The sequence below is a fragment of the Drosophila santomea genome, chromosome 2L, assembly GCF_016746245.2.
Source record: "Drosophila santomea strain STO CAGO 1482 chromosome 2L, Prin_Dsan_1.1, whole genome shotgun sequence".
In the NCBI taxonomy this organism is placed as follows: domain Eukaryota; kingdom Metazoa; phylum Arthropoda; class Insecta; order Diptera; family Drosophilidae; genus Drosophila; species Drosophila santomea.
In genome coordinates, this window is record NC_053016.2 from 6,709,689 (window position 1) to 6,724,522 (window position 14,834).

The 14,834-nt window shown below is 42.9% G+C and overlaps 1 protein-coding gene across 2 annotated transcripts in view; it reads right to left on the reverse strand.

Annotated features, from left to right (window-relative positions):
- LOC120456656 (discoidin domain-containing receptor 2) overlaps positions 1-14,834 on the reverse strand; it is a 72,679-nt gene that overhangs the window by 32,151 nt on the left and 25,694 nt on the right. For both annotated transcript variants that reach the window (XM_039643599.1, XM_039643590.2), the window contains exons 3-7: positions 13,838-13,943; positions 2,586-2,817; positions 1,821-1,968; positions 1,244-1,423; positions 1,047-1,180 (exon numbers count right to left, since the gene is read on the reverse strand). In XM_039643599.1, coding sequence (XP_039499533.1) covers positions 1,047-1,180; positions 1,244-1,423; positions 1,821-1,968; positions 2,586-2,817; positions 13,838-13,943 — 800 coding nt within the window. The remainder of the gene's footprint in view (positions 1-1,046; positions 1,181-1,243; positions 1,424-1,820; positions 1,969-2,585; positions 2,818-13,837; positions 13,944-14,834) is intronic.

The following is a 14,834-nucleotide window of genomic DNA, read 5'->3' on the forward strand; positions in this document are numbered from 1 at the left end:
AATTACACTGAGTGCGTTTTAATTATGACACGCGTGTGGCCCCCACATCACCACCTGTTGGATCAAAAGAGAAGTCCACCCCAACCGCACATCGTGGTCAGTGGTCTGGACTGGTTAAGATTTAGGAAATCTTTCCCAGTCTCTTTGATGTCTGTGTGTTTTACTTTGCCCTCGGCATTACTAATGAGCAGCTCTCACTCCATCAAGATGCTCAACAAATATACTTTGTTGCCTAGATTAAATATGTCTGCAGCCGTAGCTATCTAAGTTAAATAAATGCAACAATATATAATGCTTATAATATATGTTCTTTAAAAGTTATTTTCAAAAAATCCCTATTAAAACTTGAAAGATGAACGAAAAAGTGTTTACTGCGTGTTTTTAACAAGGTGGGAGTGCTCGAAAAAAGTAAACAGAGTACAATCATTTTTGTGGCATGGCTATTTGTTTACTTAGCAGCAGTGTTCAGATAAAGATATATGTGCACTTTTATTTCTATATACGCACTCACGTCGCTTGTTTACTTTCGATAAAGACTGCAGTGAGTAAGGAAATGACTTGATAATGGGTATCCCCCTTCCATTCCCTACTTATTAGTACAGCGAGTTGAGCCCCAAGAGCTCCCCATATCAATTTTAGTTTGTTTAGGTTCGATTGCGTCTTCGCTCTGTTTATAAAGAGGGTTTTTTTTATTTTTTCGTTTTTTTATTATTATTGCTTTTGGGTGGAAGTGGCTGGAAATGTTTAGCTCTTATTTGCTCAACTCGCCGCCAGTTTGTCTGGCGAGGGACCCCCATTTGTGGTTTGAAGCAACCCCACCGCGTTTTTTGCTTTCTACGATTTACTTCAACGGAAATTTGTAGATGTGGTGATTAAGCGAATAGCACCGGTTAACAAAGTAAAATAAAAAATGAAGTAGGGCAAGCAAGATTATCTTATAAATGTTTAATCATTGATACCACATTGCTCCGTGTGTAAATGTGTAAAGGCCGACATTTACGATTTACTATCGACTTAGGTGGTTTTTGCTATTGCTATTCATTTACCTGAACATCTTTGGAAAACATGTTGTTGGTGTGTATGATAACAGCACTGAAATTCCGAACTGTCTCAAACTCGAATATGATTTCCACAGGTCGCCCGAGCAAAGTGTCATTTCGCCAGCCAATCCATTCGTAGCCTGCAGCAGAAAGCGTTAAAAAATTTTAAAATGTTTTACTTTAAAATGCAGTGACAGTCGCACCTTTGCCAAGGCCATTGATATCGGCTCGGAAGTTATCCTTGCCCCTCTGACCATCAACGAGCTGGCCCAAACCATTCACAAAATGATCTCCCTCCTCGTATCCATCGTAGGTTTTGTCCGAAAAATCAATGTCCATGCCCCTTTGCATGCCTTTGGGAATACTGTACGACACAATTCCCTCTGCAACGGATAAATATGTTATTACTAATTATTTCTTAAAAATATAATTGCTAAAATATTGATATGTATATGGGCCATTTACTTCTAGCTGTTCATAGAAAAGGAAAGCTCAGGATAACACATTATGTGAGAAGTGAAAGTGTAGTTTCAATTCACCAAATCATCATTTCTTAACAAGTACTTTTTAGATTTCGCATTCGTAACAATTTATTTTCTGTCCGACTTGCATTACATTGCAGCTAAAAATACGTTTTCTTTGCGGGCCTTAGGCCACGAGCAAGATCGAATGGGGCGATATAGGGGTCAGGGGTCCCAGGTTCCAAGTTCCAGGTTCGAATAGAGTGGGAGTGGGGGTGGGGGTGGGGGCATAACTCATGGCAAGCGAATGGGCACCTACCTTCCCAGGCACAGCCGACGATCTCGGCGCGCAGGCAGACGGTGCGATCGTACTGGCTGTAGGGATAGAGTCGCACCTTGGACGCGAACACGCTGGGCTGGAGCACGTTCTCCACCTCGCTGTAGGTGTTTATGTTGCCGGGCAGCACCTGGAACGAGAGGAGGAGAGAGGAGCGAGTTGGGGCGCAATTGGGGCAGGCATTACAAATGGGTGGTTGGCATGTGGTGTGGTTTAGTATGTTGTGTTGTGTGTAGGTGGCAACCTGATCGCCAAAATACTATCATGAGCAGGCGAAATAAAAACAAAAGCGCTAAAATTGATTTCACATCGCTGGCAGCCAGCAAATCGACGGAACGGGTTTCAGTTCGAGTTTGAGTTCGAGTTTGAGTTCGCTTCCCAGCCGCGACACCTACTCAATTTTCTCGACTCCTCCACTTGCCAGTAATTCGCACGTAAATTGATTCGCTTAAAGATCCTATATCTTCAGCACACTCTCCTTTCGTATCCAAGTCCCGAGATGGCTCAGATGGTTATCTGCTAGCCCTGGCCTGCTCATGATTAATGTGTGAATGGGCAAAGCATAGAGTATCCACAACAGACTTATCCTCACAGAGGTGCACTTCGTTTAATGGTGTATTCCTATGCTTTGCCAAATAGTAAGTGTTTTTGAGTTAAACTAAACTGTGAGTTGTTATGTCTTTTGCGAATTCCCCTTTCCACAAACCAAAGCTCGATTTTCTGCTTTCATAAACGCCTTCAACTCACCTCCTTGCCTTGAAGGCTCCGCCATCGAATCCATTTCTTGAGGCCCGGCCTCCAGTACTCAATCACATAGGCCTCGGTGTACTCCTGTCCCTGACCTTTGCCAAAGCGGCCCTGGGTTCGTATGGCGCTGACCAGGTGGACACCTAGCAGGTCGACTTGCAGGTACTCCGTCAGACCCCGGGAAACCATGTGCTTCGGACACCAAGCGCCTCCGTTGTTGTCTATTTTAAGTCTGAAATGAAGTGGAAGTATTATAAGAAGCAATGGACATTATATACTTAATATGTATCATATAATCGTTATACAAGTACACAACTTCTTTCACTAATGATCTTTTGGAATGCTCTGTAGGTCTGTAAGTGCAGAAACTTTTATTCACAAAACTGCAAACAAATGCATATATACCCGTACTATGTGTATGCTGTATACTTCATTCCTTTCATGACCCACATTCTGTTCACTCGGAACAGCTGGATTATATTCAGCTTGCATTTTTTGTCACTTGGTTTGTGTGGCATATTTTTTTGCACCCACTGCCGCTCTTTATACGCTATTTTACGTTAATCGCGGCTTACAGCGCCCCAAGTCAGGACACCATAGGGCGAATTCGTAACGAAACCCCCGACAGGATCTCCCCGCTACGTAAAAAACCCAAAAATTCAACGATGCCAAGCTGGCACAGCGAACCATACCCAGTTCAGCCCGTTTTCACCAACTCCACATATTTGCCGAAGGAGCGGAGCACGACGTGTTTTCCAGCATTAATATCAATTTGGTAGTCATAAATCCAGCGAAGAGTGTCCTGGGAACTGTGCCGTGCAATAAGGTGAAGGCGCACAAACATGACTTTTGCCACCGAGTTACTTTCGCACACCGCACACATTCGATGTACGTAACCATACAATAATGGTATGATACTCTATTAACCATGATATGGTGGCCAGGAATGGCACATTATTTCCCCGAGCACAGCAACGTTCCTTAAATATTTGTTTGTATATTTCAATAAGTGTTGTAGAGCTCTTGAATTGCAGGGTATATGATGAGGCTGTATAAACAGATTTTTACGCCGCGCGATACTTTCAGTTGCTTATTACCGTAAACATATGGGTGTCCTGGGATTGCATTTTAGCATAATTTTCATGGCAACGAAGCTGTGGTGCCCGGTGCCCGGAAAAGAGAAGTGAAAATTCCAAACGGAAACATTTTCTCAATGCGCATTTATAAATTGGCCAAATGATGTCTTGAATTTCTGAGCTGCTGAAAGTCTCGCTAATATAATGCAAGGCTCAAAGTCGTGACCCAGAATTGAAGTTTGCACAGCGAAAAAGAAACAAGTATACCAAAAAATGAAATAAATTTGAGCAGAGTTAGGATAGTTTGTGCAAATCTGGAAAGTTTCTGACTCGAAAAGTTTTAGAACTTTAGGCTCGTCTGTGAAGCTTTTTCATAATTAATAGTAAGCGCCGGGGTCCAAAAAGGATATTAAACTAGGGAATTGTTAGCCATTGAATACGGGTCACTCTTTTCCCTCGGTGTATCTATTGCTTGTTAGGCAGCGGAAAATGCCAGCTATATTTCGGTTTTAGCCGGCTTACATTGCATTTGGGGTAAGGAGATCCTTCTATTAGTTTCGTTTGGGAGGAGCACTAACGAGGCCGACAGCTCCACTCATTTATTGCGTCACATTATTTAATACCCGAAAACTATTCCCGAGTGGACGGCGAAACGGAGCAACGAGTCCGGAAAATGCCGTGCGAAAATGGGTTTTTCTTGAAAATGCCGGTGCTGTGGTTTCGCTTTACGGAAAATTGTTGCATACTTTGCAAGCGGAGCGCACGGAGCACAGGATACACGGCGCGTTATGGTCAAGTCAACAGAGGAAAAGCGCCCGTTGAGGGAAACCCTGAACCCGAGCAGCCAAACCAGCAACATCTGGAGCAAGTTTTATTTAGGCAAGAGCCACTAAAAAATGCCATAAAAGGTCGGCGGCTATCGCATAACTGCAGCACACGATGTTAGTGCCCCCCGGCACACCTGGCTTTCTCCCCGCTTTCTCTTCGCTTTTCCACCTCAAAACCGACTAAGTGGCAAAAGTTGCATTTACACACGGTCGCTAACTGGGTCTGCTTCCACCTTATGTGCAACTAGACCGAGCCATGTATTCGCAACACATCCGGAGATGAAGATACACAGATACAATTACGAGTAACTGGATCCGCCTCGGTGGAAACTAGTCGGGTAGTGGAAGAGCTCTGCTCGTTATTCCTAATCCTCGGGGAGTTAAATACTATATGTTAAGTGGGTCAAATTGGGTATCCAGAACTGCTGGCTTGTGTTGCTTGGCATATTCCATTGAAAACGTTGCTACGGTTAACTTAGGTATTTACAATACCAAATAATGCTGCATCATAGTAATAACAATTCCTCATTTCGAGGAAAAGTAATTGAAATGAAATAAACAAGCAGAACATTATTTTAATTCCCCCGGCAAAATATGTAAGCTCCTTACCTACAAATTTATTTTCCTTGGCCGAATGAAAATACTTCTAAAATCTTGTATGTTCCAAATAAAACAGATTTCTGCTGTAAGATTTTCTGTAAGGCATACGTATGTGCAAACTACAGGTTTTAGCCGCAAAACAGGAGGAATTTTAAGTGAAATTCTTTAATAACTAGCTATAACAAATTCTGAATCCGGTCAGTGTTTCTGGTCATCTTATTTCCACTTATAATACTTGTACATAGGATTGTAAATGACAAACAAGGGAACTTAATAACTATTTAGATTCATAGAATTTGCATGAATGAAAGCCGCACGCATCTCAACTCTATTTCTGTTAATTAATCTCAAAGGCTGTCATTGAAACTCAACTTAGAGCATTTTCCCCAGCATTTTCTAGCTCGGCTCAATGTCAATCTATCGCTTTGTGCTAGGTGACTAGGCTTCCCTTTCCGCATTTAAGTAGGTGGAAACAAGCTATTAAAGGCAGGCGGCGCTCATTTGAGGCTAAAAATTAATTTGTTAAAGGATTGCCCCTCAGTTCTTTGACTGCCTCAACACTTCGAGCTTACCAAAATATTTTACCAACTGAGCAGAGAAGAAAGGAGAAAAAATTTTAATTAAAAACTCGACGATGCTCGGATGTTTCCGCTGCCAGTCGCTAGACGAGGCGTCATTGTTTTGGCAAGGGTTTTTGGGGTTTTGGGTGGTGGAGAAAGGAGAAAGGAGAAAGTTGGGCGAGAGAGGGGGGCAGAGTCGTCTTTATGACAATCGTAAAAAATAATTTTTAGTAGCTTACGAGCTGTGCGCTGAAAGAATTGTTGACTTGGCATTTTAATTGCATGAAGTGCCATTAAAAGCGCCAAACGAAGGAATTGGAAATTAAATGAAAAATAAATAGGGAGACAACCGACACCCCGTTGGCATCTTACACACTTGTTGAGGCATATTGAAAACGCAAATATTTTACAAGCCCATTTCAGTTCAGTTCATTTCAGTTGAGTTCTTCAACCCGCCGCCCAGGTGAAGTGAAGGACACAATGCGGCTGAGATACAGATACATACATACATACATAAGTGGGTGCCACTGAACTCTCCAACCCCAAAATGTGTAGCAACCCTTCCCTTCTTGGCGACTATTAAATGGGCTTTGATGGGGCGCATATGTTGGATAGGTTTTTCCGGTGGAAAAACAAAATTTAAGCAGCTTATGTTTGGTCCTCAAAGCAAAAGTTATGTTGCCAAGGGGACACCAGGAGAACTTTTGAGTGCCCCAGCTGCTTGCCGTTGGAAACCTTAGCCCGCTTCTAGGCGCAAACTTTAAGTCCTCTCCTGCATAAATTCCACAAATCTCAGACTTATTAGAAGTCCTTAGGCGGAACAACAAAAAAGCAAATGAACCCGAGCAGCCGAAAGAAATGAATTCGATGTAAAGTCTGCAGATGAAGCCCAAGAATGGTTTGACTTAGATAAGTACTGCTTAATAAAAATATATACTTTTCTTTTTTATGCTAAACTTTTAGTAATAAGAAATGGTTTGGTTTAAGGACTAGGAATTTGGACTCATTTCATAAGTGGCACAGCAAATCATACTGGTAATACAATTATGGTTGTACCCTTTTAAATATATATCAAGTCTTTGTAATATTTTAGTGTAAAAACAATTTATCCTTGACCTGCCAAGAAGATAATTATTCGCATGGCATAAGTCTTGTGGTAAGTCTTGCTTTCGAGGATTCCGCATCTGGAAAAGGACACAAAGCAAACATTGCACAATGTGTCTTGGCCAGATTTGGTGCTTATCATTTTTGATGGATTTTGCTGTGTTCATATGTAGTTAGTTAATTAAATGTACTTTCATACACCACAGCCTTTTAGTGATTCAATGCATGTTATGGCCGAAGTGTCGTACTTTTCCACCATATTCTCGGTCAACCTCCCCTCTCACTCGGTTTTCCTCAGCCGTAACCCACATTAGAAGGATGGAAGGCATCGCATATATGTATGTAGGTGTACACTGTACATCTTCCCTCTTGCAGAGAATAATGGCTTTTGTGTTATGCTTTTATGATTGAAGTGAAAACAAAGGGGGCTGCGGGGGCGTGTGGAAGGTGTCCTCAACCCTTGCACGTCACAAATTGCAAACGAAATGGAGGCCAACTACAAGAACAGCAAACATATTGTCGTTTGCCTGTGTGTCTCTGTGTGTGTGTGTGTGTGTGTGTGTATGTGAGAGTGTATCGATTTTCTTTTTGGCCATAAAACGCTAATGGCCGACTCCTCGTCGACCCAAGCATCTCCCTTCGTTTTCCCGGCCGCTTTTCCCGTTTCCACGGAAGCCACTGTCGCCATTTTACTTTTCATATTTTCCATTGAACTTTAAGCCGACATCTCCTTTTGTGCTGCTTGTTGTTGCCTCGGAGCCTGTGGCTATATTGTCATCTTTTCCGTGGTAGCCGCTCTGCGTGTTTGCCATTTTTTCCTTCGCTTTCCCTAAGCTTTCGCCCTGCAATTTCCACTTGACACAATGGCACACAAAATGCAAAACTCCCCCCTTTCCCCCTGCACTATTTTCCATGACCGCCTCACCACTTTTGAAGTGTTGTCTGCCGACTCCTTAAGCGTTCCCCACTTGCATTTGTTATTGTGTTCTTTTCCTCGCATTTTCTTTCCCCTTTTGCTTTTGCCTTTTCCATTTCAGTTTCCTTCGGTGGCGAAGAAGAGTTGTCCTCTGCATGTCATTTTCCATTTTCCGCCCATTTACTTGGCCGGCTTTTTGGCAGCTGTTTTCCAGCATTGCAAGTCAGCTTTGGCTGATTCCCTTGCGGTTCTGCCTTGTTTTCCTGCCGCTTTCCTAAGCCATTATTGTCGGTCGCAATGGCTGTGACAAAGCCGCCACCCACTTTCTTCAGCTTTCTTCTGTTGGAGGCTGCCAACCGGCCAACTACCAAAATGGCTCATTACACAGCCCACAGTGGCAGCCTTCAGATGGCTTCCTTTGGTCATTGTCGCCTGTGCGGTTATAACATTTGCCTAAAATGCGCCTGACTGCATTTAATTGTCTATGTACATAGTGCAGCACTAAAGGTATTTTCGCAAACGGATTGTTGTCGCAGCACAACCACTCTTCTGCTGATGGCATAGTTTACCCATAGATAATTCAATTACTCACACCTCACTGCACTGCTTCCAAAGCATGCTTTGTGCTTCTGCTTGCGAGGAGATCTCAGTGCTGCAGAAACCTCAATAAATGTGCATTAAGTTTGAGAACTGCAAGTTACTGCTAAAAGTTTCCAATAACTAAATGCTTCTAACCTTTAGAAGGCTTATTAAGTCGTGGCAATGATATCGTAATGTTCTGTTACAGGTATCTACTCACCTTTGCAACAGAAGTACATGTATCCATTGAATCACATAAAACCCATTATGATTACTCCACCAAAGATGTGTTCCTGGTCCACCTGCATGCAAACTTAATTGGCAACCAGCGCAACCAGTGATCTCTGATGCAGCAAATTGTGTGGTGCGCATGCGTAACCAGCAGCCTCAAAGGAGGCTGTTTAAAGGCAAATAGCCAGGCCAAAGAGCCATGCCGTGTTTGCCCCCAGTAATTGAAAAGCAAACAGAAGCTGCAGACTGCGTAAGCACGACTCCCAGTCTTCCGGGCGATCCGTTGGACAACTCAATACGCCTTCCAGTCTTTTGGACCTGTTTGCTGTTTACCCTGCCTAGGCGCTCTTAACTCTGCGACCTCAGATGTGTTGGCAGAAGATTTCACTCCAACCAATATACTCGTATACTGCAACATCACAAGCGAAACTAAGTGATCCGTCGCAGTGTCCAGACAGGTAATGGGGGCGGCGAGGGCGTGGTTCACCCACACAGTTGCAGCTTCTTGTCTATTTTTGTTTGGTCAACAGAATTGTTTGATTTTCGGGTGCCGCGACCGAATGGTTACTTTACAAATACCTATTTAAACAGCTGCAGACGACGAACTTTCGTTTACTTGTGCACCAGGGCACACATTTTTATTGGAAAGCGGCTTTAATGGACAAAGGCGGAAAAATGTGGAAAATTGCTATTATGAGACATGGTGGAGTGGAGTGGTTTTCCAAGGTGCGTTAACTAAGAACAATTCAATTGTAGTTCTGTCAAAATAAGCTAATAAACTACTAGATGCTAAATAGAAACTTAACTAATAGTATTGTGAGCTGATTCCCAAACTTAATGGCAATCACAACTATACATACTTTAGTAGTAGGAAAACCTGTCTTTCACTTGTTACCTAATGTTTTACAAAAGCAAACATTTTTATAAATTCCCGATAAATTCCATAAAAAGCACATTTTGAATGCCAAGAGTCCACAATGGAAAATCGGTTAATTGAACTCGTGACTGGCACGCTGTCTTCTCTAGCACACAGCCTAGTGTACTCCGCCCAGATGCACGCACACCAGCAATCAATTCAATCGGGCGGACATTAAGCAGCCAGTGTTGCTGGGAATGAGGCGAAAAACCAAATCAAACATTAATGCAATAAAATGGAAAACGCGTTAACAGCAATTGCTTCAGTGGCCAACTCTGGCAGCCGGCTGCCAGCACAACGCAATCAGTGCCTAGTCCACGCAGGAGCTGAACGTTGGGGGATAGGAATTGGGATTGGGGCTGGGGAATGGGGAATGGGAATGGCAATGGGATTGGGAATGGCAGTGGAAATGGGGCCTAAAAGCAAGCTGCGCCGAAAGCCGAAAGCGAAAATCAATGCCACTGACAGGCGAAACCCCACAAAAGCGACTAAGTGAGCGACAGGACGACCGCCGTCGAGTGAGCAACAATGGAAGGTGAATTTGATAAGTGGGCGGCTGGGCCACGGGGCGTATGCGTGTTTTCTGGGGGAGTGGCACACCCATTTGTTGCGGCCTTGCTACATAACTGACTTTCGCAGCGTCTAATGCGACAATTAGGGCGGTGGTTTGGGGGGGGGCGTTGGAGCTCCATCACAAAGGATGGCAGCTGAAAGGTGTATCCCATTTGGGGTGGCATCTTTCATTCGTTACAGTCGAAATACCATAACTCAGATCTTGATCTTCTCTTTCTTTGCCATTAAACCACTAGAGTACATAGCATTTTAAACAGCTACAGTTCCTACTAATTATTTGAAGGTGCTACATCTAATTGACAGTTAAATTGAATATCTCGAGGACAAAATATTTATTTCTTTTACAGAAAAAAGGCATTACAAACTGCCAGGATTTTGGACGAGTGTGATGTGCTGCGTTGGTATTCCGTTCCTCGCCATTAGTTTATCGAATCTGGGAATGTTTTGCCACATTGTTTTGCTTCGGCTGTCGGCAGATACAATCATCCCCCGTAGCCCCCAATTTCCACGGACCAAGTCCCAAGTCCCAAGTCCCAACGAGATGTCTGGAATCCCTTAATGTGTTAATGTGCTTTTTATGTTACAAATGAGTCAATTTTTATGATTTAAGGCCTGTGTTCGCTCCTTTTGCCTCATCGAACTCGAGTTTTGATAACGGTTTGGCATTTCTGTGCGTTGAGCATCGTTCTCAATCACTGCCTCGAGTAGCAGAAAGTTTCTCTGCCCTACATATTTCATTAGAAATAAATTGCTTATTGAATTATTTATATCATTTTATTCAATTTCTCCACCGCCGCACATAATGTCAAAGCACCCGTGGCATTTGATGAGGATACTTAAATTGATACTCTTAGGGGGCGATTTCAATTGATTTTTCTTTAAATTTTTAAACATTATTACATACAACGGGTATATGTAACATTCTATGTTTTAATTTCTTAAGTATTCAAATAGCCCACTTTTTCCTTGTAAAGGGGGACTCCCCTCCGTCCACTTTCCTTAAATTGCTCCAATTATCCGCTGCTGACCTCGTCGCAGGACCTCTCCTTGTTCCACGGATATTCAAGCGATGGAATGTATTAAAGTGTAGCCTACATTCAGGCGATGGAAATTGTGGGTCGAATCGCCTGTCAAAAATATATGTCCAAAATTTATGCCGAGCACATACACATACATATGCATGTGCATACGCACGCAAGTGGCCGATGCGTGATAATGTGAGGGGGGTGGGGGTAGGTGGGTGTAGAGAGAGTCCACTGGAGGGGCGTCGCATATTTTCATGAAAAGACATCCATCAAAATTCACGCATGGCCTTTCCATGCATCCGCAAACACGGCGAGTAGCGCACATTGTCATTTCCCAGCTGTAAAAGTGAAAAAATAGTGGCAGATATTGGCGAATATAGGCACACACACACAGATACACACACACACACAGAAACGCTGGCGAGGGAAAGTAAAACTAAATTAGGCAAAGAGTTTTCGGTCACGAGAGGCTCATAAAGAACGGCGATGGCATAATTTGCACTCTGCCTTAGTTTCGCCTTTGTTTCTCGAATTGGAGCTCAAATGTAGGCTACCAAGGTAATAAGTTTCATCGACTCCTGTGGTTCTCCCAAGTGGCCAAAATGCACGATATAAATCTTGTCGAAACGGAACTTAAAGACCAACTTTGGCCGCTCGAATGTGGAAAACAAAGTTTTTCATTTATCATACATGAAAGTGAATTTCCCTGCATTCCTCCTGCCCTCTCTTTACTCATCACCCTTTCTCGCTGGTTTTGTGTCTCATGTGGAGCCACCTTTTCCATTTGTAATAAAATTCATATGACTTTGGCGCATGTTAACCGAAAACCCAACTCGAAGACGGTCGAGGGCATCATTAGGCTCGGGCACGCACACACTTATGCACCGCGAGAAATGGGCTCTCAAAACTGTCAAATTAATTGCAAATTACTATGTATCAGCCATAAGTATCAGATATAAGTTTTACTTGCAGTAATCAATTTATTTCGAAGCATTTGCAATTGATAACTTTTTTTTTTGCGGTGTAGTTACTCCAATCGCACGGCAATTTCTTCCCAGCAGAGGGCGCCACATGCAAAACGCCATGTGTGACATTTTTACTACCAAACATTTGTTTTGCGCACCGGAGCTGCTGCCCCCATTGCCCGTACAAAGTACATACCTCCATATACAAATGTGCATAGGGTTGTCAGGGGGGGGCGGGGAAATGGGAATGTGTGTTGGGGATGGGGGTTCGGGAAAATGAAAATAAAGGGGGAGCGGTTGGGGCAGTCAACACGTACCAGGGCACCGTGGTCGCCTGCCTGTCGTTTGCCTGTCGCTGGCCGCTTTTCTGTTGACTTTGCATAATTTTATTGCTTTTCTTTTATTTTTATGCGAGGTCTCCTTTTTCCCGCTCAGCTCCCCACACCATACCCCAACACACCCCACCCCTCCCGCCGCCCACATGGTGTGCCCGCTGGCGACATTGACATTATAATCAATATTTCTGTTACTCCACTCATACACTGTTTGTTTGCGCATGGATCAGTTGTAGCGTTTGCTTAAATTTTATGGCTGCGCTGTCTGTAACAGTCGTTGGGGAGATGCCGCATCCTTTGCCTTTTCAATTTTTGATTTCATATACATATTCGCAGGCAGGGAAGTATCAGCTATTATTCATCATACTACTATTAAAAGAAGATCTGAAAGACATGCTTCAAAGTATAGAAATACAGTTAGCAATGGGGTATACTAGATTCGTTGAAGTGTACGTAACAAGTAGAACGAAGCGTTTACCCCTTAAGCCATATAACATCCTGTCCGTTCGTATAAACTTTTAAGTCTCGGAAACTAAGAGGTATAAACGATATATACTAGATTTGTTTAATATATGTATATACAACCAACTGCTTGCTAACCATCAGTTCTGTAAAGAGCATACATACATATGTATTAATCTTGTTATCCATGTCTGTTTGTCCGTCCGTATAAAGATTCAAACTTTAAGCTCTAAAACGTTGAGACTAAGACTAGCCGAAAACTAAATGTTGTCTTAAAGACCCTTATTTCTCCAAATATGATTCCAAAAGTTAATGTTAATGGCTTGTTTTGTTTTCGAGATTCGTTTGCCTTGCTGAGTTCGACTTTGTCAATATTTCGTGGTTCTTTGTCTTGTATCTCATTCTGAAGATGATTTTAGTGCTCGTAAAAATGTTTACAGAGATGGCGGAAGAGTTTATTGCACAGCACGGCAGTATGAATTTGATGGCTGGGATCTGCTGTGTACGTGGTCAGCCCTTGACTTTCTAAATAATTACCAGGATATTTTTACCTCTGTCAAGCATCAGCGGATAAAGATAAATCAGGAGCGCACTTTCCCACTCTTTATGGCGAGCAAATAAATGTCAGCGAAATATAATGTGGCCATAAGTTGTATCATTATTCTCGATGTGGATGTAAATTTTCTGCACATGTTTCTGTTCGACTTGATGTTGCTGCTGCTGTTGTATTTTAATTTATGTCATTGTGTGTTTGGTGTTTCTGTTGTTTTTTTTTGTTTTTTTTGTTTTGTGTGTGTCACAAACGACATAAAGGCATTTAAACACGCCATTAAATAATTCATAATAATAATGTTCATGTACACGCAGGAAACGAGAGAATGTCTTATATGTAGAATATACATACATATATACATACGTATTTTACAAACCCACAGGCACACTCATATTCGTCATATTATGAGTCAAATTTAATGCATGTTTATCATTTTGCGTCAGCATCAGGGACACGTGTGTGCCATGATATAGGGGCCAGTGTTTTAAGTCCGGCATGGGGAAGTTTGTTTGGTAGTTTGAGGAGCTTACCTGGCATGCTGGGGTCCCACATTTCCCATATCATGGGCCGAGCTGGCCGTTATTTGAAAGTCGGCGATGGCGCCAGACTCCATGCCCAAGGCCTGTTTGCAGGTTCCTGTGGAAGGGAAACGAGATCTGGTCAAGTGAGGTAACGAAATGGTGAGATGAGAAATCACAAGTAATTAAAGAACGTGATATTCAATCAAGGAAGACAATGCAGTGGCATTTCGTAATTGGAAAACAAATCAAGAGACCTTTTCCTATGCGTAAATTAATTGGCCAAATGCCGCGGACAAAGCTCGGAAAATTGGAAGCGATACTGTGCGCTCCTATCATTTCCGCAACTCAATTTTCACTCGCCATCAATCTGTGAGAGGGAATGAAAAGCGCAATTATCATCACCGCTCCAAGAATGATGGGGCCCCGGCCCCCAAGGGACCGCGATGGGGTCATGAATAGGTCGTTGAGACATCGCAGACATCATCATCATCCCCTCGACTCGCTGTGAGTTGTTGCTGCAAGTTGTTGCTGCTTCCACAAAATATCGAGAATATTATCATTCTGTGAATAATTAGATGCAATCAGTCAGTGCTTACCATAAGCACCATAAGTCAAAGCTGAGCACCGCCCCGGCGCACCAGACAAGGGTTAGGCCCATTCCCATTCCCAGACCCATTCCCTCTTCCATTTCCACTCATCCACTCCTACCGAGAAAGCTGCTTTGGAGGCGGTCAAACGCGCCATCCGCAGATATGGATATGGATATGGATACCCATGCTCGCAGTGACCCTTTTCGTAGTTTCTTCTCGAGGGCCATGGAAGATCTCAAGACAACGAGGGCAGCTCAAATAGTTTTACCAAGGCTAGTGTATTGAAAGTACTGCCACTCGGCAGCTGACTTAACATTTTAAATATTTTTCTGATTATTAAGCAAAAGTCGAAGTTTTTTCTTTAATCAAATAAAAGTTATTTAAAATAGAAACCACTTAGGATGATTGATACGCAA